The sequence below is a fragment of the Phascolarctos cinereus genome, unplaced genomic scaffold (genome assembly GCF_003287225.1).
Source record: "Phascolarctos cinereus isolate Bilbo 61053 unplaced genomic scaffold, phaCin_HiC Scaffold_9;HRSCAF=440, whole genome shotgun sequence".
NCBI classification, from domain to species: Eukaryota; Metazoa; Chordata; class Mammalia; order Diprotodontia; family Phascolarctidae; genus Phascolarctos; species Phascolarctos cinereus.
The window spans coordinates 106666905-106694030 of record NW_027556402.1 but is presented as its reverse complement, the minus strand read 5'-3'; the positions used below and the strand labels follow the sequence as shown (position 1 = coordinate 106694030).

The 27126-nt window shown below is 35.8% G+C and overlaps 1 protein-coding gene across 4 annotated transcripts in view; it reads right to left on the bottom strand.

Annotated features, from left to right (window-relative positions):
* LRBA (LPS responsive beige-like anchor protein) overlaps positions 1-27126 on the bottom strand; it is a 760465-nt gene that overhangs the window by 132514 nt on the left and 600825 nt on the right. For all 4 annotated transcript variants that reach the window (XM_020994027.2, XM_020994028.2, XM_078148462.1 and 1 more), the window contains one exon: positions 24765-24917. In XM_020994027.2, the coding sequence (XP_020849686.1) occupies positions 24765-24917 (153 nt within the window). The remainder of the gene's footprint in view (positions 1-24764; positions 24918-27126) is intronic.

The following is a 27126-nucleotide window of genomic DNA, read 5'->3' as shown; positions in this document are numbered from 1 at the left end:
ACCCCAGTTAGGCAAACTAGTCTATCTGAAGCATCAAAGGACCTTGAGGGAGAGAAAAGAGAAAAAAAAAGAAAGCATGTGCCAGGCAAATTACTGCCAGCACCTCAACTGTCACTTCTTTCAGGTCTCAAATAGTCCAAAATAGTCCAAATAGACTCTGAAACCTAATAGCCTTGGAAAAAGCAGTCCCTACCATCCACCAGCAAGGGCCCTTATTCAAGCCCTACAGCCCATCACTGAATGGAGTAATCCTTGTGGAGAAGGAAACTACCTTCCTTTTCACCAGCAACACCATGCGCTGACCCATTGCTACCACCGGACAAGTAAACTCAAGAACTGTCTCTCAAGACCACAAGTTCTGCTTCCACAGCCCTGCTTTTGCGACCATTATCCCAGGAAGCAATCTCTATGGAGAACATATGCATCCACAGCTCCTTAAAACTCAGAAAATTCCAGCCAAGAAAGTATTTGATACTATCAAATGGTTGGTCCCATCAGAAAGATATATGCTTTTGTCAGTGGGAATGACATTTTAAAAGATTTGTGGCCATTTGCTTTGTCCTTACACTCTAAGGACTCTGGGACCTTTCTATTTAACTAGTGGCTGAAACTTTCCTTACGTGAATCTTCCTTAAAATAGAAGTTTCTTAAGAGCAGAGACTACCTCACTTTTCTATTTGTATCTTTGGGGCTTAGCATAATGTTTTGGACCTATTAAGCATTTAACAAATGCCTTTTCATTTACTCTTTCGTTCATTTTTAAAAAATTTCTATTTGTATTCCTAGTGCTTAGCATAATGCTTGGCACATAGTTAACACTTAATTTTTTTCATTCTATTACATTAATTCATATTTATTTTGTTCCTCTACTCAGAAATCTTCAGTGAATTCCTATAACATACTGATTAAAGTTCATACTCCTTTGCCTAGCATTCCAGTATCTGGTATAAGCTCAATGTCATATTATGCCTTTTCTTTACCTTACCTCATCTTCCACCACTTCAACTCCCTTTCTTCCCCTAAATAGGCCCTAACCTATTTCCAATACCTGGAAAGTTCTCCTCTCCCTCTTCTTCTTTCCTCTCAAATGCTACCTGTTCAAAAAAGTCTTTCTTGTTCCCAGAAGGTAACAATCTCCCTTTCTCAGACCTTGTACAAATACTTTGTTTCTTAACCTTCTAATACACTTACATATTTTGTATATTACAGTTATCTATGTCTGTATTATAACCTGCTATTAAATTATAAATTTTATGAGAGAAGGACTCTGTCTTATCTAAATCTGGTATTTCCCCCATGCCTAGTACAGTGGGCTCTGTAAACAGTAGGCACTTAATACCTGTTGAACAAATTAAATTAGTATGATAATGCTTACACTATCTCCTCACATAGTTGCGAGTAAAGAAATTTGTCAACTATAAAGCTTTAGATAAATATGAGCTATTATTAGTCTCCATCCTACTGACAGGAGGGGAAAAATGGGTTAAATGTAGCATGAAGAATACAAGTTAGGGATCTGGAAATATTTCTTAACAATTCAAATTACTAATGAGTGATATATAAAACATTTTGAGATATTAAAAATAAAAACAGATTCTTGTATGCTAATGGCTTATATATGGTAGTGCAGATTGTTCCAATAATTAAATAATTTAAATAAATCCACCCTTTCTTAAAGGAGAAACCTAGTTGTTTTTTTAAACTATAATTAGGGTCAGTGGTGTTATTTGTTTTGCTTGACTACGCTTACCTGATATATATGTTTGTTTTTTGTCTACTGTCCTTTTCAGTGGATGGTTAAGGAGAAAAAAAGAGTGCTTGATAATTGAAAAAAATTAAATCTGCAATCTGACATATTGTTTTTAAAGCATAACCTGTTATTTAAAAATAACAGTACTGAAAAGCATAAAGTAGCTTACTGATTTGAAAATGGAGAGAATAAAAAAAATAGTTGAATATATTAGAAAGAGAACAGGATTGGAATGGAATAGGAAGTGTTTAAAGAAGGGGTGTTTAAATTAATAACATTTTTCAAAATAAAATTTGTACCTTTTAAAAATAAAGGAATTAGAGCTTACTCAGTTCAGATCAATTACGATCTAGACACATTTTCCCCTCTAAAGCACTCATCTGGAAATGTCCTTTAAGTCCCCTCAGCAAAAGAAGTGTAGATTTAGGCCACTTAATGACTAAAGTCATCAGAATACAATCATTAGTGATGACTCCTAATTAACAGATATCGTCCTTTATTTTCTAATCCCTAGGTCACAAAATGTATACTAAGAATTCCTGAAATTTGTTTACATACTACTGCTTGAAAAATGAAAATCACATGTAAATGTATATGGTTATTTTGGAGGTTTGAGGAAAAACGTAAGTGTCTTATTCAAAGCAGTCATTCAATGAATAACATTTTAAAAGGCTAGGCTGTTCCCTCTCCCCTCCCCCCCCCGTCCCATTTGCATCAGTTTGGTAGAATTCATTTTTTCCCCTTCTTATTGCTAATGGCAGATCAAAATTAGTGGTTTGTGTAAAACCTGGTTAACAACATTTGGTTTTATAAATCTAAAATTTTGTATTTAGAGACAAAAATCACAATGCACAAACTTCTATGATAGATAATAAAAGCCAAATTTAAAAATTATAGCAGAAAAATTGCAAAAGGTATAGCTGAGGCCTAATCCAATTTTAAAATAATCTAAATAGAGTAGACTGTTTAAAATTTTTATTACCTTTTAAATAGTTTTCCACTATAAACATGTTCATAATAACCACTGGCATCTAAAATAACAAAAGAAGTAAAAGAAAAGGGAGGGAGGGGGTGAGATGCTGAGATAAAAAGAGGAGAAAAATTTTTTAAAGGGACACTGGAGGAAAGGGATGGAAGAGATAGAAAGGGGGAAAAAACAGAAGAAGGTAAGGAGAGAGGGAGAATTGGCTTAGCTAGGCTCCCTTGGGATAAGAAGCTGAGTTGCTAGACCAGAAATGAAGGTTTGAAAGCAACTCTTGATTCTAGTGAAGGCTAAGAGTGCTACTTAAGTGTCTGATGTCTGTCTGAAAAGAGGGGGAGGAGAGGTTTGAGGGTAAAGATGCCAAGTGCATTCCCAGCCAGCAGAGTAAAAAGGAAACATTAACAGTAGCCTCAGGGGAAGCCAAGTACTCTATCCCACGAGCCAGAGGGCAAGTGCAGCTAGAGCAGCAAGTAGCAGCTGGAGTGAAGGGATAAAGAAATAAAGGAACCACAGGAAAATTGGCAGCTTCAGATAAACCGGGCAGACTCTGCCCAGTCTTCATACTTAAGAGAAATAAAGTATTTGGTGTAACTCACTGCAGGGATGTGTTTTGCTATCTTTCTACTGCCCAATGGGCTAATAATCACAGAGCAATAAATAGAAATTTATCTTCCAAACGTTGTAAATGCAGAAAGATTTAACTCTTAAAACTCAGAAAACCTGGGCTTATATTGAATAAACAAATACTTAAAACACTCTCAATGTACAGTAGCAAGACAATTAAAAAGACAGTAACTCTTTAACTGCTTAATATTCAAAAGCATTTAACAGTAAGCCAAAAGGGTAAAGTTTTTCTGAGGCTGCTTTTCTTAAAGATTCTGTGCTGAATTTGAGTAAAATTTTTTTGCACTTCAATTCTAGTAATTATAAATTAAAAACTTGAATAGCAACGCATTGAACATAGCATTTATCATTCTGATCTCTCTACTACACACCAGAAATCTATTGTAATTTGTTTTCTTTTTTGTTTTTTGAGAAAACATAAAATCCTTTGGGAATTCTTAAAATATCACCTTTTAACACTTTTCAATCTTAATTTGCTACAAAAACCAAAGGACAAAAGCAGGCAAGAATTAAAATAATCATAAATTTCTCTTTTCAGTTTATGCTTCCATTGGACCATATTGCACTCAGAAGCAAATTAAGTATCTGTAAATGAAATATATTATTTTTAAAATGACATAATAATTAAACATAATATTAAGAATAAAGCCTGCTATTTTATTCTGGAGAGGGTGTTATTTTCATTTTCTAATTAGTGATTAGAAGTTATTTCTAATTTCAAGTTTTCTGAGATCTTACAATTTATATTAAAATTACAAGGCTCCATATTAACATTAAAATTCATAGAATTAAGACAGAACTACACTGCACCACAAATTCATGGTATTCCTAGCTATACTTATGAATACTACAGAAACTTGCAACTACTTTCCCTGGGCAGATAAATCAGCTTAGTGGAAGTAAGGGCGAATATTTAACAAATCCCACTTCCCCTCACTCCCACATAAAAAGTGAACCTATATGGAAACAGAAAGAAAATAATTGGCCATAGATTACAGAATCACAGAATTTCAGAAATGGAAGGGACCTGCAAGTCAGACCATCTAGTTTACCCTATATATGAGCAAGAATGTCTTCTACAACATCCAAGTGGTCATTCAACCTTTGCTTGGAGACTTTCAGTAAAGGGAATCCAATAGCTTATAGCCCATTCCAATTTGGAATGGCTCTATTGTTGTGAAGTTTTTCCTTACATCAAACCTACATGATTCTATTGGCTATTTCTACTTACTGCTCATCTAGGCTCAAAGCAGAACAAGTTTAACTTATGCCTCTTCTATGTGACAGCCTTTCAAATATGTGAAGGTAGCTGCCATGTTCCCTCCTCCACACACCTTGTCTTCAAACTAACCATCCACAGGCCCTTCAACTGATCTTCATAGGAAAGGATTTCAACACCCTAGAATCTGAAAATTCGCTAGATTATTAATGTCCTTCTGAAAACGTGGAGTGTGGAACTGAACACAACATTCCAGACACAGTATAAATGGAGAAGAAGTATGGAGGAATTATCATCTCCCTAGTCCCAGACCTCTGTGAATGCAGACTATTTTTGGTGGCCATTTCCCATGGTTAAATCATATTGATTCAGCAGTCCATTAAAACACTTAGATCTTTTCCGTATCACCTGCTGCCTGCCCATGCCTCTGAATTTTTACTTATAAAGTATACTTCTTGAACCCAAGTGTAAAACTTTATATTTATGCCTATTAAATTTCATTTTATTTGATTTGGCCCACTGTTCTAGCCTTTCAAGATTTCTTTGGATCCTATTATACAGCTTGTTAGCTGTCCCTCCCCAGCTTGGTGTCACCCTGAGAAGCATTCTGTATAAGCTTTTGCCCAAGGCAGTAATAAAAATATAAAATATCACAGGGCCCAACAGAGATTGCTGGGGCACCTGGTCAGTAACCACCTTCTGATATGACATTGACAATGAACATTTAATGACTACTATGGGTTTGGCTTTTCAAATAATTTTAAATATACCTCTCTGTCCTATCATCTAACCCATAGTTCTCCAGGGAGCTGAACATGAAATCATAGGATTTGGGTTCAAATTCAGGTTATGCTACTTGTTATGTATGTAACCTTGGACAAGTCACTTAAATTTTCTGGCTTAGACCATAGCCTCTTAAACTCTTTCCACTCCCAACCCCTTTAGCATTTCAGCAGCATTTGTTAGCGTTGCATGGCCTGAGGACATACTTTGTGTTCAGAACCAAGGCTGCAGTGAAGTTGCGAGATGCAGCACTGCATTTGGGGGTTAACAAAGTTGGGATTGTTTCATATTTGTAGGCCCAGATCCTAGAACAGTTTGCCTGGCATACAGCAGGTGCTTAATAAGTACTTGTTGACTGATGAGGATGGCTCTTAGGCTAGGAACCTAGATAACTGAAGAATCGTGGTATCTATAATTGAAATCAGGGATTTGGTAGGAGGGCTGGCTTTTTGGGGAAAGAAAATTATTTCTGTTTTAGACATGATGAGTTTGAGATGTCCACTGGACATCCCAATAGAGATATTAAGCACACAGTGACACTGGAGCTCAGCAGACACACAAGGGCAGGATATAGTGATTTGAAAGTCATCTGAATAGAGGTCATAGTTCACTCCATGGGAGTTGATGAGACCAAGATAGTGTAGGTAGAGAAAAGGAGCAGACTAAGGACAGAGTCCTGGAGACCACAAGTAAAGTAAAAATGATGTATAGATTGTCAACTTACAAAGGAGACTGAGAATCATCAAATAGATAGGAAGAGAACCATGATAGAACAGTATTGAAAAATCAAGAGAAGAAAGAATGCCCAAGAGGATGGGGTGATTAAAAGAGCCAAAAATTGAAGAGAGAGTGAGAAAGATGAAGACTGAAAAAGGCACATTCCCTAATGTGGTTTTTCTAAGGCTCTATCATTGACATTCTTCTTTCTCTATATCCTTGGTGGTCAAATTTATTCATGCATCTTCAATGGTTCCTGGAATGTAGATGATTCCCAAATCTGTATGCTCTAGTACTGACTATTCTCCCAAGCTCAAGACTATCTCCAATGCATTTCTACCTGGATGTCCCACCAGTATCTAAGGCTCAACATATGTAAAATGAAGCTCAACATTATCTCCCTTAAACCTGCTTCTTTTATCAAGTTCTCTATTTGCCAATTATACCATCATCATCCCTATCATTCACACTTACGATGAAGTCATATTTGTTAGTTCTGCTAATTTTATCTGTATCATTACTATCTCACATCAATCCTTTTCTTACTGTTCCAAGTAAAATGCCAGTGTTCTAGGTCAGACCCTCATTATCTCTTACTCTAACATAACCTCTTAATAATATCCTGTCACTCTAATTTATTTCCATTCCAATATTTCCTAAACATATTTTAGTTAGTTAGTTTGTTTGTTTTTTGGGGGTGACTGAAGTTGTTTATAGAACATTCTTATTGGCAAGTGCCTCTCTCAGCAGGGTAACAAACAAATATGGGGGGGATTTAAGTCATTTTAGTTCAAACATTTGGTTAAAACCCACAATTGTTTGATGAAAGATTATAAATGGTCCTTAGTCCTCTTTAGTGTCAGAAATGAAAATAATTTTAATAAAGTGCAGATCTGACCATGTCATTTCCCTAATCAATAAATTCCAGAGGCTCCTTATAACCTGTAAAATAAAAAATAAATTCCTTTGCTTGGCATTTATGGCCCTTCATAACATGACCTAAACTTACCTTTCCTGCTTTATTATACATCATTCCCCTTCATGCATACTATAGTCCAGTCAAACTGGCCTTCTTACTGTTCTTCATACATGACACTCTATATCCCACTTTCATCCCTTGGCACTGGCTTTCCCCCATGCCTAAAATCCTGCCTCACCTCTCTCAGAATCTTCAGCTTCCTTCAAGGTTCAGCTTAAGCACAACCTTCTACAGGAAATCTGTCCTGATTGCTTATATTTCGGTGCCTTCCTCCCCAAATCAACTTATATTTGTTTTGCATGTAACATGTATACTCTGTCCCTAATCTCTCAGGGTCAGGGAGCTACATCTTCCCCTCAGGGTTTGTAGGTGTCTCCTTTCTCTACCAATGCTCTCCATAGTTAGGCCCAGTTCAATTTAACCATTTGACATTAGCTGGCTTTTACAAAAGGATATTTACTTCATACATATAGTAAGAAACACATATTTTCTATAACTCCTTGGGAGCTGAGGAATATTGAAGCTGATTTGGTTGCAAACTATGGGATACTAAGAAGCTATTAGGACCTTTAGAACTCAAACTTCACAGGCTAGAATCCCTTTAGAAATCACCAAGTCCCCCCAAGAGTGCTGAGGCAAAGCGACCCTAACTAAAGCTACTATGCCTACTTCAGGGTCTGTGTCTCCAAGGCCCTCAAACATCTTTACAATTCTCCCTAGTGTCATCTGCAAGGTGTCATCTGAGGAACTCTAGGCATGTGTCATACTCCTCCATTAAACCTCTACAGGTACAAATTGTCTCCTTAGGGAAGCTCCTCAGGTGACTGCCTCACTTTTGTCTTTTTGTACCTCCTGGGTTTAACACAATATCTGGTACAAGGTGGGTTATTATTATTGAATGGCTGAAAACTTGAAAAGCTGGCTGTTGAGAATATTCTGTGAATGTGAGAAGCACTGCTTCCTAGGTTCAAGCTCTCTAAGAGCCACATTACTCTCACTGAATTCTGTGTCTCCTGAACCCGCATTTGGGTGAGTATTTTCCACAGTTCTGCCTCACCCACCCCTTGGTAAGTATTTCTGATTGGCTTCCTTTCTAGTTACTTTCCACTCCACCTTTGCCATCATAAAGTGATGGATTGGCAAAGGGTAATCTCAACTCAAGCGCTACCTCCTGCACGAGACCCTTTATGACTTTCCTTAAGAATTAGAGTCCTACCATATTAATTTGCCACTTACTTATCAGTGTATACAGTGGTCTTCTCCCCTCCTCCAGAGAACATAAGATTCCTGAGGTCAAGTGCTGTTTTTGTTTTTGCCTTTGTAACTCTAGCACCTAGTAAAGTTCCTGGCATATAGTAGGTGTCTAAAAATTATTTGTTGAATGAATTTGTTTTCTGAATGCACCCAGTCTAGTCGTATTATTGAATTATTTAATTATTTCTTGAAAGAAGTAGGAATTCCTTATCTAGGAAGTTAAGATACTTTTACAATCTGGCTCGGATATACCTTTATCACCATATCATAGACCACTGGATCTCAGCCAAATCCTGCCAGTTGAGAGCAATAATTCCTTCATCTCATTTCATAACATTTTGCATTCCTCTCATATACTTAACATATTCATTTACATACATATATACATATATTTTTACTGTAACTGTGATTTCATTGGCATAGGGAACATGTGATGATGAAACTTCCTCTTCAACTGCAGATCTATGTGTTTTGCAATTTATATTGATAGAATTTTCTGGAGCACTGAAAGGTTAAGTAAATTTGCCCAGGGCCATAAAGACATTATGTTTCAGACGTGGTACTTGAACACAGATCTTCCTAACTATAAAGTTGGGTCACTATCCACTATGGCACATAGCCTCTGTTATGCTGAAAATGCCTTGAGGCAAGTAACCTATATTTGAGAAGTATCCTAGAAGAAGAGATGGAGGAAAAGACTTGGCATTTAAACTCTTGCTTCTAATACTAGTTGTATGACCATGAGCAAGTCATTTAGCCTCTATGTTTCAGTTTCTTTATCAGTAAAATGAGAATAATAATGCCATTAGTATCAGGGACATTGTAAGGGTCAAATAAGAGAATCTTTATGTGTCTTGCAAACTTTATATTTATAAATGTAAGTTACCACTTCTGTTTTCACCCAAATTTAGTGCAGTACAATGCAGCCAGTAGGTGCCTCTCCACAAAGTGGTGGATTGGTGGAATAAAAAAGGAGTATGTTTGAGCTGTATGACATCAGAACCCTAGAAAAATTTGAAGGGCACCCCAAAGACCTAATGGTAGCACCCAAATTGCTACAGGGATGGAAAGGGAATGCACTACAGCACTGTGTCTATGCAAGAAGGAAATGGAGAACAACCTGCAGGAGCACATCATATACATTTACAAGGAATTTGGTACAAAGCAGGAACTCTGCTATGAGAGGGGACAAAGAATTACAGAAGCTCCTATTCTTTACTTATCACCAGGAGACATGTCAACTGGGAAACTTCTCACGTGGAAAAAGGCTTTGGTCATGCATTGTGTTCATAATAAATCAGAGTTCCTTCTGAAGCCAGAGACCAGGCAGTGAGTTTTCTTTTGCTGTTCCCACTCATCTTTCCAATTATTAATTTATTTCTCAAATCCACCTGCAATCTCAGCTACGTGAAAAAAAAAATATATATATACATATGTACATATACATGTGTGAATGCAAATTAATATGCAGCTCTGCCTGAGTCTCTTTATATTGTCTCTTCCTGGAGCTTCTAGCCTGAATTAAAGAATGCATAAATTAGAATCTTAGAGTTGGGGTACACTTTTGAGGTCACCTAGTCTAACCTCTCATGCCATGTAAGAATCTCTCATCAACATCTTTGACATGATGTCATTCAGCCTTGTGTTCTCCTCTTCCTCAAATTACATTTCATTATATTTAATGGTATACATGTTATGTCTTCCCAATAGCTCCTTGAGGGAAGGAACTGTATTTGTTTTTTGGTTTTAGTCTTTGTTTCCTTAGTTCCCTACTTTATACACAGGTAGATGCTTATAAGTGTTTGTTGCACTGAACTGAATAAAAATTGGTTGAATGAATGCCAATTAACTGTGTGGGGGATTTACAGTGGTCATGATGGGAAAGAACTATTCAGGGAGAAAAAAAAATGGAGAAAGACTGTTAAGCTAATAGCCTTTAGATGAGAAATCTACTCCTTTTTCTAACTTTAGGTGGTGACAATAGAAAACTACTCTGGCCTAGAGAACATATCTAGGGAATCTACTACTGGAATCATTTGATTTCATCACAACTATCTCTGGTTTTAATAGAAGGAACTTTTCTTCCACTTGATAGCAGAATGCTAAAACTGGAAATCATGTCAGAGACTACCTAGTCTAAGACTCCTTATTTTATGGATGAGGAAACTGAGACCAAGAGGAATCAAGACATTTAATTATTTGAGATGAAAAGTTAGCTAGTGGCAGAGCCAGAAGGAAAACTTCATCTCTTTTTACTCTACAACAGTTTCAACTTCAGTATTTTTTATAAAGATAATAGTATAAGGACCCAAGGCAGTTGGGATAAAAGAGGAATATACTGTGACTTTGCTTATATAGGAAACAATTTTTATTTGATTTTGCCAATTTCCTACATTTCTCTAAGTGATATAAGGAAATAGTGATTCACATGCTTTCCAATGGCAGAAGTCTTTCTGTACATCATGTGAAAAGCACAGCAATACTACTGAGTCTGGGATTTCATCAGTGTTGAGCATTACCTCCGCTCATGGACAGCATAATTCTCCAGTGTCTTAGCAGATGTCTTTGTGAGTTGCTGTGGCTAAAAACCTAATCATCATGCTATGCTAATGCACTGTCTAGAGCCATGTATCTTCCTCTTCACCTCAAGCACTTTCCATGCCTGGAGAATGCACACACTTCTGCTGAGTAGAATTTAACAAACCTTCCACACTGCCTATGGAAAGTCAGCCTACACCAGCTGACTTTCTCATAGTTTCAATCACCCTCTTTGTACCTTCCCAGACCAATATTCTCTTTGTTGGCTACCACTCCCCTTCATGTATGCATTGTTTCCCTCATTCAAATGGAAGCTACTCAAGGCCATGTACTGTCTCCTTTTGCATTTGTAACCTGGTGCTTTAGTACAGTATTTGGCATACAATAAATGCTGAAATAAATGCTTTAATTCTCTGAAATTCAATCAAGGAAATTTAGATATGACAAAAAGCCAAAATGAGGGTTAACCTCTCACAGAATCTGCCTAAAATATGTAGAGTGTATGCATGTATATGTACAGAATATTCACACATATGTATATATCTACACACATGCATATACATACACACATGTGAGGAAAATGAATAACCAGTGGTTACCACCTTCTATCACTGCCTTATTTTAAGACAGTAACTTATCAGGCCAAATTTGAACTTGTGAAGGTTGAACTCATGGAGTCTTCTTGACTCCAGGCCAGTACTCTATTTACTGCGATACTTCCATGGCTTTTATGTTTTCAGCCATACTAAATATTGTTTCATTTTTTATTAAAGCAATGGAGTGCCTACTGGGAGCAGCAGTGTAGACCTGAAGTCAAGAAGAACAGTATGCAAGCTCTGTCCTGACACTGAGCAGCTAGTGCCCAGCCACAGGCAAGTCATCCCTTTAAGTTTTAGTTTCCTAATTTGCAGAATGAGGACCACCCACAGTACTCGCTTTATAGGGCCAGATGCCATAATGTATGAAGAACATTCTGTCAATCCTAAAGTGATGGATGCCAGCTATCAATATTTTTTATTACTTTAACTCTAAGAATAGGTTTTCTCTTCTCTTACTTGCCCACATTCTTATTCCCCTCAAATATTGATAAATATGCTTCTCATTTTTTACAGAATAGGACAGGTCTTAGGCTAAAGGAAGTAAAGGAAAGACCTAAGCTTTAATCTTCAGTTCTTGAAAAGAACAAGAGACAACTGGTTTATATTTCAGATCTATAGCACACATATGTATGTATGTGTATGTGGTTGAGATTATCAGAAGTCTAAATTTGACTTCGACAAATACAACCTTATCTTATCAATAATACAAAATTTAGATGAAAGTCCAAAGGTTTTTCTATCTCTTTTTCATACATACACACATATGATATGTGTGGTAGCTAGGTGGTGCAGTGGATAGAGTGCCTGGCCTGGAGTCAGATAGACTCATCTTCCTGAGTTCAAATCTGGCCTCAGGCACTTACTAGCTGTATGACCCTGGGCAAGTCACTTAACCCTGTTTGCCTCAGTCTCCTTATTTGTAACATGAGCTGTAGAAGGAAATGGCAAACCATTCTAGTATCTTTATTAAGAAAACCCCAAAATGGGGTCAAGAAGAGTCAGACACAACTAAAAGAACTAAACAACAATAACAACATGTTATGTATGTATATGTGCAAACATACTGCTTATTCAGGGTTTATTCATGGTAACCTTAATCATCTGTATCAGAGATAAGGAAAAAGTTCTAAAAGATATAATGCCAATAATCACTGTCACAAAACCCATGTAATCTATAGGAAAGATAAAGACCTCAAGACCTTCCTCTAAACAACTATATAAAGTAAGGCATAGAATTATAAGGAGGCATTGATATCAGAAAAAAAGTAAAAGAAAGCATGAGATGTAACTATGTTACTAAAGCAGACAGAAAAAATATAAAAATGAAGAGGAGTCATCAACACATCCCAATAGCCTTTAAGGGCATCACTGTATTACATGAGAGTGTAATTACTGATGTTGTATAATTTAGAGTGATGACACTGATAACACCTGACCAATATTTCACTGGTATAAAGAACTCTTGGGATAAGGTAGGATGGCACCTTCTCTTCAACTTACAATACTAGAAAGCTGCCTAAAGCATTGAAAAGTAAATAACCTGCCTGGGGTGAGGAGGACAGTTATTCCTAGCTCTGAAGGTAGCTCTCTCTCCACTGCATTATACTGCTCTCTGACAATGAATCATCAAGGCAATGTCAATGTTTACTATCATTTGTTTAAGGCATGGAGATGTATAATTCATAACATATAGTCAGCTCTTAATAAATGCTTATTGATTTTATACAAACAAGTTTACATTATTTTATATTACAGTGGTTATATAAAATAAAAATAAAAGATCTTGATACTTAATGGGTTATTTAAAATACTTAATCTTTAGCTATCTACAAAATTCATTTATGTAGACTATCTCATTCCCTGACAATGCTGGATAAATTAGGTCATTACAGCAAACTTTGGGTGTTGATTTCAGATAAAATATTGAATAAATCACTGATAAAAAGAATGTTTTGATGTTAGAAAAGAAAAGATGGATGAGTTGAATGAACATTTTACTCATTTCTCTAAAACAGAAGAATAACATCATATGTCACATGTATATCAATAGTATTATCACCAATGTTTAATACAAGGGAGAAAAAGATAAAGGTGAGTATCGTATAGGAGAAAGAAGTATCCTTTAGTTGCTGAAAGAACAATTAAATATGTTCATAGGATCATCAACTACATGCACACAATAAAGCACTTTATACAAATATTGATCTAAATAACTGGAAAAATATTAATGGCTCATGGTTAGGCTGAGCCAAATATGATAAAAATTTAAAACTGATTAATTTATCCAGTGTCATACCAAACTACCAAAGAATTATTTTATAGAGCTAGAAAAAAATGAAATTCATTTAGAGAAACAAAAGGTCAAGCTCTCAAGGGAAATAATGAAACAGGCAGGAAGGAAGGGGGCTTACCAGAACCAGATCTCAAGCTATATTATAAAGTAGTAATCATTGAACAATTTGGTACTAGTTAAAAAATAGAAGAAAACAATCATAGTAACCAAGTGTTTGATAATTCCAAAGACCCCAGGTTCTGACATAAGAACTCTTAAGAAAAACTGCTGGGAAACTAGAAAGTCTGGCAGAAATTAGGAACAGACCAACATCTCAGACCATATATAAAGTTAAACTCCAAATGGATACTCAGATCAAAAGGGTGATATCATAAACAATTAGAGAAGCAAGATCTATAGATAAAGAAAAAGTTCGTGACCAAAGGACAGAAAAGATCATAGGAAACAAAATAGATAACTTTGATTAAATAACATTTTTAAGTTTTTGCATAAACAAAAACCAGTTAAAATTAGAAGGGAAATGATAACTGGGGGGAAAATCTTTGTAACAATTTTTCTTGTAAAGGTCTCATATCTAAGATATAAGGAACTAATTCAAATCTACAAGAATAAGAGACATTCTCCAATTGATAAATGATCAAAAAATATCAACAGGCAGTTTTCAAACAAAGAACTCAAAGCTTTCAATAGCCACATGAAAAAATTCTCCAAATAACTGTGAATTAGAGAAATCCAAAATAAAACAACCCCAACATTTCAGTTCATATAAACCAGGAGACTGGCAGATTTGACAAAAAAGAAAAATGACAAATGTTGCAGCAAACACTAGAAAAAATGGACATTAATACACTGTTTATAGAATTATGAATTGGTCTAGTCATTCTACAAATCAAATTTCAACTATGCCTCCAAAACTACTCAAGTGGGTCCCAGTGATGCTATTACTGGGCCTATACCACCAATGAGAAAAAAAAAAACGAGGAGAAGACCCTATATGTACATAACACTCAAAGCAACTTTTTTTTATTTATGGTAGCAAAGAACTGTGTCCATCAATTGTGGAACAAGTGAACTAATTGTGTACTTGTATGTAATAGGATACTATTTTGCTGTAAGAAATCATAATGGGGGGCGAAGCCAAGATAGCAGAGTGAAAGCAGTGAGTTGCTTGAGCTCTCCCCCAAACCCCTCCAAATACCTATAAAAAATGGCTCCAAACAAATTCTAAAGTGGCAGAACCCACAAAAAGACAGAGTGAAACAAATTTCCAGCCCAATTCAACCTGGATGATTGAGCAGAAAGGTATATCGTGCTGAGCTGAAAGAAGAGCACAGCAAGGTGTGGGCACACAAGTCACAGTGAACCTGGAGCAGGCCTGAGAGGACTGAATCACGGGCAGCTGTGGCAGTTTCCAGACTCCTCAATCAATGAATGCCAAAGGTCAGCCAGAAAAGTCTGTTTCTCAGGTGCTGAGACAGGAACAGGGTCTCAGCTCCAGTTCCATGACAGCACAGCCCTGAGGGGGCAGCTGCCTTCTGAGCTTCTGGCCCACAGACTGAGGGGGAATCCAGTGGCTGATCAGAGAGGGATTGCAGGGATCTCTTTGCCAGTGCTGAGGCAGGAATCTCTTGCTTTGCCCCTGTTTGGATCTGGGTCACAGTTCTAGGCAGCAGTGCTGGGGTGAGGAGGAGCACTGGCGTGGTGGAGCTTGTAGTGGCTGTGAAAGAGGAAACCCTCCTCACAGTTACAGGACAGAAAGGAGTACTTGTGGTCACTAATAGACCAGAGCACTGGCCAGGAAAGGAGCAAACACCTCACCCCTTATCATACCACCTTGGAAGAACTGAAAACTTACAGGTCCCTACAAGTATCTCTGAAAACAGCTACACAAACCCCCAAAGCTTGGGACAGTACACTCTCCACATTGGAAGCAGACTCTTACCTTAACAAAGAGTTTAAAACTCAAGTAACTGGCTGGGATCATGAGCAAGCAGCGCAAAAAGAGTCAGACTACATTATCTTACTTTGGTGACAAAGAAGATCAAAACATACAACCAGAAGAAGACAACAAAGTCAAAGCTCCTACATCCAAAACCTCCAAGAAAAATATGAATCAGTCCCAGGCCTTGGAACAGCTCAAAAGGGATTTTGAGAAGCAAGTAAAGGAAGTAGAGGAAAAACTGGGAAGAGAAATGAGAGTGATGCAAGAAAATCATGAAAAACAAGTCAACAGCTTGCTAAAGGAGACCCAAAAAAATACTGAAGAAAATAACACCTTAAAAAATAGCCTAACCCAAATGGCAAAAGAGGTCCAAAAAGCCAATGAGGAGAAAATGCCCTAAAAAGAAAAATTGGCCAAATGGAAAAGGAAGTCCAAAAGCTTACTGAAGAAAATACTTCCTTAAAAATTAGAATAGAGCAATTGGAAGCTAGTGACTTTATGAGAAATCAGACACAGTAGAACAAATCCAAAAGAATGAAAAATTAGAAACAATGTGAAATATCTCATTGGAAAAACAACTGACCTGGAAAATAGATCCAGGAGAGAGAATTTAAAAATTATTGGACTATCTGAAAGCCATGATCAAAAAAAGAGCCTAGACATCATCTTTCAAGAAATTATCAAGGAAAACTGCCCTGATATTTTAGAACCAGAGGGCAAAATAGAAATGAAAGAATCCACAGATCTCCTCCTGAAAGAGATCCCCAAAGGAAAACTCCTAGGAATATTGTAGCCAAATTCCAGAGTTCCCAGGTCAAGGAGAAAATATTACAAGCTGCCAGAAGAAACAATTCAAGTGTGGAAACACAATCAGGATAACACAAGATTTAGCAGCTTCTACATTAAAGGACTGCAGGGCATGGAATATAATATTCAGGAGGGCAAAGGAGATAGAATTACAACCAAGAATCACCTACCCAGCAAAACTGAGTATAATCCTTCAGGGGAAAAAATGGTCATTCAGTGAAACAGGGGACTTTGAAGCATTTAAAAGATCAGAGCTGAATAGAAAATCTGACTTTCAAATACAAGACTCAAGTGGAACATGAAGAGGTAAACAGGAAAAAGAAATCATAAGAGACTTATTAAGTTGAACTGTTTACATTCCTGCATGGAAAGATGATATTTATAACTCATGAGACCTTTGTCAGTATTAGGGTAGTTGGAGGAAAAAAATTATATGGATTAGATAGATAGATAGATAGATAGATAGATAGATAGATAGAGGGCACAGGGTGAGTTGAAGATTAAGGGTCATATCTGGAGAATAAAATGAAGGGATGGGAGAGGTAGAATGGGGTAAATTATCTCACAAAAAAACCAAAAGTCTCTTACAGTGGAGGCGAAATGGGGGAAGGTAAGAGGGAATGAGTAAATCTTATTTTCATAGGATTTGGCTTAAGGAGGGAAATAACATACACATATGGAAATCTGTCTTACCCTACAGGAAAACAGTGGGAGAAGGGGACAAGAGAGCAGAAGGATGATAGAGAGGAGGGCAGATTGGGAAAGGGGGTAATCAGAAGCAATCACTTCTGAGGAGGGACAGGGTCAACAGAATAAAGAAATCATGAAAGGAGGAGTTTCAAAGAAATCTGAGAAAACTACGAAATGATGCAGAATGAAGTAAACAGAGACTGCAGAATAATTAATACAGGAATAACATAGTAAAGACAAACAAATGCAAAAGACCAAATAATCTGATCAATGCAATGGCCAATCATGATTTCGGAGACCAATGAGGAAACATGCTGTCCACTTCTTGACAGAGAGTGGGACTGAAGGTGCTGATTGAGACATTTTTTTTGGACATGGCCAATGGGGGAATTTGCTGTGCTTGCCTATGTATGTTTTGTTTTTCCATTTTTTTTTTTTAGTGGGGTAGGGAGCAGAGGGAGAAAATACAGATTTCTATCAATTGAAAAAAATAAAATTGAATCTTAAAAAAAAATAATGCTCCTGTGATCTTGACAAGGCAAAATACCTAGAACCAAAGAACACTTTAAGAAAATAATCATGAGACAAAATCTTTCTTATTATGGCCCTTTTCTCTGGAAAGGGGTCAAAGAGATAGGGGAAATGGCTTACTCTGGTAATACTTTAAAACAGCATTTAAAGGAAATTTTGACATTGGTTTATTGACTTTAATATCATCATTTTTTCATTTTTAATATGGTAGCTAATGATACAACTCCTCAAAATCTTATGTTTTAAAAAATGCTAAATAATACAATCTTGAGAAAAAAATTATCCAAAAAAGCACCTATATTTTTATTTCATTAGTACACACATAGGAGACATATATATGTGGGGTATAAGCCTTTAGTCAAATATGTAACTATAAAGAAAAAATGATATAACAAAATCTCAAATAAACTGAAATTAATTAAAGCTCTCTATTGAAATTTATATGGGAAGGAGAGGGTAGGACAGAGGAAGATGTGTAAAGAAAAAGCTTAACTTGAAGGAGAAACTCAATCACACAAACCAAAATTAAATACCAGGGATTAAATAAAAATCAAATGGGCATTTATAGCATCTAATAGGTTCAAAGTATTTTACTACTTACTATAGGGATACACAACTCTTAGAAACCTGAGTTTTCATCAAAGCTCAGCTCCCATGCCTCCGACATGAAGTATTTGTTGACCCACTCAGATGCTAGTGCCTCCCGTCTGAAATCACCTTGCATTTATCTGGTACGTATTCCCTTAAAATTATGGAAACTCATGCAGGACTAGACTTGTTTCATCTTATTCTTTTTTTTCTCCATCCCCTAGAACAGTGCTGGCACAACATGAGTATTTAATAAATTCTTGTTGATTGTTACAAAGATGAATAAGATAAGGTTGGTTTTTTTTAAACATCACTGAGCTTAAAATACAGCTCAAAAGAGAGAAAAAGCTTATTTGTACACAGCTTAAAACAAAAAAAGTACATCAAGTTTCTATCACTTATGTTCTTTATCAGAAAAGAAAATAATATGTCTCTTATTATAAGATAAGTGGTATAGACTAAGATTTAAGGTGAAAGAAACATGAAAGCTAAAGAGGCACAGCATAGAATACCTGGATGAAGTAAAAACTTTAAGAGCTACATATTGACACACAAAAGCCAAAAGGCAAGCAATTTCTCACTACACTTAATTATGATTTGATCAAGTCTATAAAATGGTAACAGAAGTCACATTCAATTTCAGTTTCTCAGGTTTGGTTACACTGCCACAAGCTAATTATTATCATACGTTCATATCCTTTTTTTTTTAAACAGCATAAATGTACTGTTTAGCATAAGGCAGTTATAGGTCTCTGAATTTCTTAAAGAAAACAACATTTTCAGATGTATTCCAAACAAGTTAAATTTGTGGCTTTAAGTGCTGCCAGTGGTTTGACGTATTAGCATCTTATTTCCCCAAATATACAAAAAGCAATTAACCATTTTCAATTATATTCCACATAGTAAATTCAATGGCTCATAATACTTCCCTTTCATGTATGCAATTTCAACTTTTAGGAGGATCTTTTATGCTAGGAAATATTTGAAATCCATCACACTAAATATTTAGAAAAAAGTTTCTAAAACATTATAATGAATATTTGGATGATATCTACTAATTGCTAAATATATTTAGCTTTTTATTTAAGGACTTGACCCTTTGAAGGCTCCATTATCACTCCAGGCCTTTCCCATAATCCTATTGCTAAGCTTCTGAAAACCTAATTCCCCCTCTCCTCCCCATTTTTTCCTTTTCTATAGTATAGATCTGAGCAGGTCACCCACCTACTCAATAAACTCCGCTGGCTCCCTATTACTTACAACATCAAATGTAAACTCCTTTGGTATTTGAAGCTCTTCATGACCTGGACCCCTATTATATTTCCAGGCTTCTTACAGTTTAATCACTTCATACTTTCTACACTCCAGCCGGGCTAGCCTACCTGCTGTCCCTGATATACAGGACGGCATATTCCTTCTCCAGGCCTATGCATGAGTTTCCCTAAGATTGCAATGCTCTATTCCTGTTCCTTAGCTTCTCCAGCTTCCTTCAACTCTAGTCTCAAATTCCACCTTCTGGAGAATGTTTGTCCTGATTGTTCTAGCTCCCTCAGAGATCATCCTTCATTCTCTTTGTCTCTCTGATAGTATCTGATAGTATTTCTTGAATTATCAGACTAGAACCTAAGCTTTGCAAAAAGGAAAGACATAGCAAACAGGAAGTATGTGTGCATGCAATGTATATCACATCCTTATCCCACAATTCTTTAGTTTCTTTTTTTCCCACCCTTACCCTGTTTTCCCTTTATCAATAAGTGTATTTTCAGACTCATTAAGATAAGAGCTACATTCTGTCTACAACATTTTGTCTATATATCCACTCCACTCATTAGTGCTACTTTTCAAAATTCTTCTTCTTTCCATTTGAAGATCTTTTCCTTTCTTCTTCTACCTCTATAGCTCCCATTTTAATGAGCCTGAGAATTCAAGAAATACTATCAGATTACCTTTGCACACCGATGACTCCCACAAGTAGAATGCACCGACAAGGAACAACCCTAGTGCCATCCTCTACTTCATAGTATACTTCCTTTCTTCATCTAGCCATACTCAATTATTCATCTTCTTCAAATAGGGAAAAATTCTAGATATTTTTTTCTCCATTATACTATGCTATACTATGCTATCTCATAAATGGTATGTCATGGAAAAATGGACTTTCTCAAGGTCCAACTCTTTCTCCCAACACGCACACACACACATGTACATATGTATGCATGTATACATTTGGGGGAACCAATTCTATAAAGAATAAGTAGACTTATAAATACACAGTCTCAGGCTGCCCAATCAGCATGTCCCAAGTTGAGCACACTAAATCATCTGTTCTGGACTCTGCCTATTTCCTTTTCCTTTTACTCAGTGGGCCTTTAGTTCTGACCCTGAGCTTCAGGATCACTGTACTTTGTTGTAAGTTCACTTCAGTTTTTACCCTCTAGTCCTAGACCAAATTTTTAACTTTAGTTCCTTTTTCATCCTTGTAGGAAGCCCAGACTTCTTCTTTCTAGGTTTTAGGTCAAAACTACTCACCCTCTGACCACTTGAATCATAACTTGGCTATTAACTCCTAGCCCCAGGGGTAGGGAAGCTGTGGCCTTCTAGGTCCTTGGGTGTGGCCTTTTGACTGAGTCCAAGTTTTACAGAACAAATCCTTTAATTAAGGGGATTTATTCTGTGAAGTTTGTATTCAGTCAAAGGGCCACACTTGAGGACTTAGAAGGCCACATGTGGCCTGTAGGCCACAGGTTCCCTACCCTGTGACCTAGGCTATGCCAAAAAAATACTGCCAATAACAATGCCTATGAAATAGAGTGCTCTAATAGTCTCTTCTGAGCAAACAAAATTTTGATTAGCATTCCTTTGATCCAATCTTGATCAACTCAATCAGTAGCCTGTCAGCTCTCTCCCTCTTTTCTTCACTTTCTAACCTACAGGGCCTCTAAAACTTTCTATCTTTCTTTGCAACTTTGACCCCTGACATCAAAAGACCACTAAAGTTGACTGAAGTTCCTTATACTCTTCTTCTCCTCCCTAAAATCACCTTTTAGTAAGCTATATTTACAGATCTTCACACCTATACTATTATATATTCTTAAACAAGTAACAATAAAAACTCTTAGCATTTCTATATTTCATTACAGTTCATTTTGGGGGTGACAGTCTTTTCACTACAGAGAAAACTCAGGAGGAAGGGATGAAAGAAGACAGGTTTCCCTAAGTTAAAAAGGACTATTTTAACTGAATCAATTTGAGTGAAGTTTTACTCAGTTTCACCTAAATAAAATGTATTTTTAGAAAAAACTCTAAAACAGGAATTCTTAAAAATTTCCTTATCATGTATTACTTTGACAGTCTGGAGCAGCCTATGGATTCTTTAGAAAAAATGTTTTTAAATTCATAAAAATACATATAATCACAAATGAAAAAAATTAAACTGTAATGCATTTGTCAAAAATATTAAAAACAAACTCACAGACGTCAGGTTACGAACTCTTGTTAGAGAGTTATTGCCCAGTCTGGCCTTCTGAATTAAATTTACCTCTTGAAATTATACAGGGATTCCCTGTATATATAGTTTATATTTATACATATCTATAGTTTCCTATACTAAAGAGTGGTGAATTAAGGAATCTCACGTTATTTTGAAGGTGTAAGTCCTATTGCTCATTTGTTTTCTCTGTAGCATTTGGAATCAAGATCTTCAGTTTCATTTAACATGTGAGAACAAGATCAAGCATCCAGACCCAAGTCAAAATGGAGGATCATATTCAATTTCACTTTTATTTCAAATACCGAGAACAATGGAGATTTTACTTCTTTTCCTGAAATAAAAACTGCATCTTTTAGTTTTTGCTTTCAAGATATGCACAATATTTACATCTGGGTGTTTGGCCAAAGTCCCAATACTGTATTTCTTTCAAAATAAAAATGTCTACATGGGTACTAGCAAATTCCCCCCCCCATCATTATATCAACTCTTTAACCACAGAGTTACTACTTTCCTTTAGCAAATGCAAGCAGAAGAAAAACTCCCAACACAGTATCAATCAAAATATAGTCATATGTGTCCTTAAAATTGTTTTCTTGAATTAACATGTGTGCTCCTCAGTATTTTAAAATGATGAGCTCTGTATCAATTTAAAATAAGTATGTCCATTAATTAACGTTCTGATCCCCTGCTACTAACCTGGTACTGTACAATCTGTTATTTTTCACTGTCCTATATATCATCTGTTCCTAGGGCTGGTCTGTTCCAGGAAGACAGACAGCTGCAACACTATATCCCTGTTCAACCTGAGAACCATCTGACTTTAATTGTAGCACACAGCTTGATGTGGCTCTGGTTATGAGAAGCCAAAGTATTGCACTGTAATAATCTGGAAAAGCAGAAACCTGCCAACAGAGGGCTGAAAACAGGGACTTGGGCTGTCTGGTTGCCTGACGGGCTGCAGGAAATATGATTAATGAGCAAGGTATAATGATATCAGGAACCCGATTAGCACCACAAAAAGGTCACAGATCAAAGTAGTATGCATTTCATGAGCTACAATCATTGCATAAAATCTGTAGGCTGGAAGAAGCAAACTAAAAAAGCAAAAAAGGGAAAAAATACCTCATGTGATAACATGTTAACAGATACATAAAATACGACACTAATCATTTAGTCAGTCCTAGGAGGTTAAAAGGAAAACATAAAATGAATCAACCTGAATTACACTATACAAAGCTTCGTTCATCATGTTTTTTGGACTTCTAAATTTCTTTGCAAAATCAACAGTGATATTACTCCCCAACCCCCCACTCAAAATTAGAGACAAAAAATTACTAGTGGTGTAAACTCATACAGTTCCAAAGGAAAACTGCTTTTGTGTTTGACTTGCTACTGATTTCTAATGCCCGTACACTAAAGAAAAAGAAATATTCACATAATACACCATAACATATATAAAATTGATAGAATCAAAATAAAAATCAAGTACCTTTAGATTTTTAAAAAATCATAACAAAATTTGGAAGCATTTTATTGTTGCAGAATACTACAAAATAGATAATTCCATAAAAGCACAGGCTCCCAACAGATCTGAATTGGTTGGTAAGTTGCCACTTTCTAATATCTCCTACTAGTTCTCCATTTTCAAGAGAGTATGGCATAAGGATGGGAGTGGAGTGGGGGCAGTGAGGAGGAGGACCAGCTTACAAGATGAACTACTAAATCCTTCAAGTTGTCAAATTAAAACACTGATAAGAGATGAAATCTTTAAAACATGACCATCAGCCAAGGTTCATTGTAAAGCCAAAAAGAATACTTCACTGCAACACACTCTCCACCCCCCAGCATGTTTAGCAACACTACATATGCTCACTTGATTTAAAGAGAGTTGGTTCCCTTTAGGCTTCAAATTACCTTTGAACCTCATGTTTCATTAATTATATGGTTCTGATCACAATTATTAATTTTTCTTAAAGGGCTCCTCAAGAAGCAAGTAGAGAAGAGTGCAAACACCAAATCAAGTCAACTCTCCTATCTCCACTTTTCCTTCAAAGAAACCACTAACATATTTCAAGTATGGAACTTCTTACCCATTGCAGAGCCATATTTTGAAGACTAAGTTTAAATACAATGATACAGTGAGCATCTTTTGAAGTATCTGGTAAAAGTTAGCATGCTACATATGCCTCATTGTACAATTTTAGAAATAGCAAGATTGAGATTAGTGTTCAGGGGAATGAAATAAAAGCAGAGCTAATGAGAAGTGAGGAGGATGTATTTTTTTTAAAAATTAAAGCATTATTTAGACAACTGAATTTAAATATTTTGTTATTCAATAGCAAACTCAAAACTATAATGGTTAGTTTGGACTTCTAAGATTATAATTACAAAAAAATGCTATTAAGAGAAACCGAATTATAAATTACCAGGCATAAAAGCATCATTTGCTGCTGTGAAATTTCTATCAAAAGTTAAAAAGGACAGTAGGTATTCTAAGAACAGGATATTTATATGTCACATGTCAACTAAGCAATTGTAACGAGTTTCAGTAAATGACTTTTTTAAGGTTCATATATTTTAAATATTACAGAAGTATTTGTTTCAAAGAATAAAATGTGGGAGATAATCTGAAACAATGTTTCCCATATCAAAAAAGTACAGACTCCTCAACTTAAAGTAAAAATAGTAAAACTAGCTATGTAAATAAAAGTAAAACTGTGTTTTTGGTAGGACAAATATATTTTAAAAAGCAACATCACCACATCATTCTAGGGTTTTGAATAACTCTTAGTTATCATACATACATGAAAACAATAAGCTAATATAAGCAAAGTGGAGAGTCAAGGAATGTTATATCACTCTGTAATCTATAGCAAATTCAGCTTTGTACAAAAGGACCCGGGTTAACTTTTATACACTACATGAAAGATGCCATAAGAATGGGCCTTTGACAGAGAAAGCCATGATTTCTATCTTACCAATCTGTTTATGCGAACAAATTCTTCTGAACTTTTGGCCCATGGAGGAAGTTCAACATCAGACACCACTGTCCCATCATCCATCACTCCAAGATTATAATTATTGAAGTTGACAAACATCTCAGGAAGATAATAAAATTCAGGGATCAACTCCTACATAAAAAATAAAAGACAATGTCATGTTATAAACTGTAGAACAAAGAAGTGATAATGTATTACTGTATGGAAGAAGAAATGGTGGAATAAATAAAGTAAACACAAGTGGAAAATATTTTTCTTTCTTCCTTTCTATCCAGATAAGAGAGTCCTACTAGATCTTATCCAAACTTGAATCACCACTCATAGGATGGTGATGGACTTCCCTTTAGGAAACATGCTTTTTTATAACATGCTTTCAAAAGCAAATGCATGGGGTTCTTTAAAAGCATGATTTTAAAATTAGAAATATAAGTGTTGGCATTTATGAGACCATGCTATACTATACTAGTAATGATGTCTTAAGATTTTCAAAGGAAATAATGGATTTTCCCCCAAAATAACACACAATAAGAATTTTCAAAACCTACTCTTTTATGCTAGAAAATATTAAATTATATTATTTTTTATATTTTTACATATTTTTCTTAAATCTGTAAATATTCAAGTTCAGTTTTAAGAAATTAATTCCAGTAAACTAAAAAAAGGGGGGGGACTTTAGATAGAATTTGGTCACTTTAAAAATAATATATTAAATTAGTTAGGAAATTAATTTCATAGTAAATTGCTAGAATATTTTCCTCCTACAAAGTATAATGTGCATGTCACTTAAGAAGCAAAAAAAATGCAGGCTCTTTGGCTTTTATGTTCAGTAAGTCCATCATGTAACCTTGTCAGAGGCCCAGTAGATCGACTGAAAATCCAGTCTTGACATGGGTCAGTGGATCAGTGGTCTCCCAGATACCCCCTCAGGGCCAGCTATGGCAAGAGCAGCTTTCAAAACAGGGGAGTAAAATAGGGAGGTCATCCGATTGTGGACAAGGTCAGTGTATGCTAGCCAGAGCAAAGACAGGAAAGATCAAGCAGGAATTAGCTATTATCACCTCCATCATCCATGTGAAATTCGGCTTGACTTTGAATTGTACATCTTTTGTTTACAATCACCTTAATTAACCAAGCAGGGTAAAAATAAGCTTATCTACCAAATGCCTGACAAGTACCTGGTGAGAAGAGGCTGGAAACTATTTAAACTAGACAAATGAAGGAGAATGGATAGAGAGTACTTTTACAAGTTTAAAGGTATATTAAGTTAAGGAGCCATCAAACCAAAGTTTCAGGGTTTTGATTTATCTTAGAAAGTAAAACTGATTTGATGTAGAATGGGAAAGAAAGAAGTATTTATTCTTTAGAAGAATTATAGCCATTTGCTAAATTACAATGATATTACAAATATTGATACAATATATGGTCATAGATACTTTAAATATCAAGCTGTATTACATATACATTTCTGATGGATTGAAAAACAAATACTACTTTTACATCATCAATATTTGTCCAAATATAAAGATGATTCATAACCTCACAGAACTGCCTCAGGGTCCCCAAACAAAAATGTCTTATTTTTCTCCTTTAAAACAACAACAATAATAATTTTATAGGGCTTTAAAGCTTGCAAAGTGCTTTATATATTTGATTTGATTTGATCCTCAGGACAACTCAGTGATGTAGGTAGAATATTTTCATCTCCCCCTCTTCTTTCTCACACACTTTTACAACTTAGAAAAATCAATCTCAGAGAAGTTATTCAACTTACTTAAGATCACACATCTTGTAGGTGACAGAGAGAGAGTTTGAAAACCTGTCTTTTAGTAAGATCAATGATCTTTCACTATACTACAGATTGAGACATTAGCATTTCTATGAAGCATGTTTAATTCAGTTTGGTCATTTCAGTTGGGTCCAACTCTTTGTGACCCCATTGGAGTTTTCTTGGCAAAGATACTTCCTTCTCTAGTTGCCTTTACAGATGAGGAAACCACAGTGTATACAAACTTTCAACTTTAACATCAAAGATATTCTACATTTTCTAAAAATGGCCACAGTTAATATTTAACCTTCTGTGAAGGAGTTTCATTTCTATACAGGGTGTGGCAAATAGTAAATACATAATAAATGCTTGATGAACTAAATTGGAAAAAACTGCCTACTACAAAATAGGTATATAATAATTGTCTGTTGAACTGATCACACAGAATACGATTCTACATGATCTAGGAAAGTGTCTCCAAAATGGAGGCTAGAGGCCCTCAGAAGACTATATCATCTTTTCTGGTGGGAGGGGATCTTGACCATATGTCAAGTTATATGAACAGCCAATAAGGCA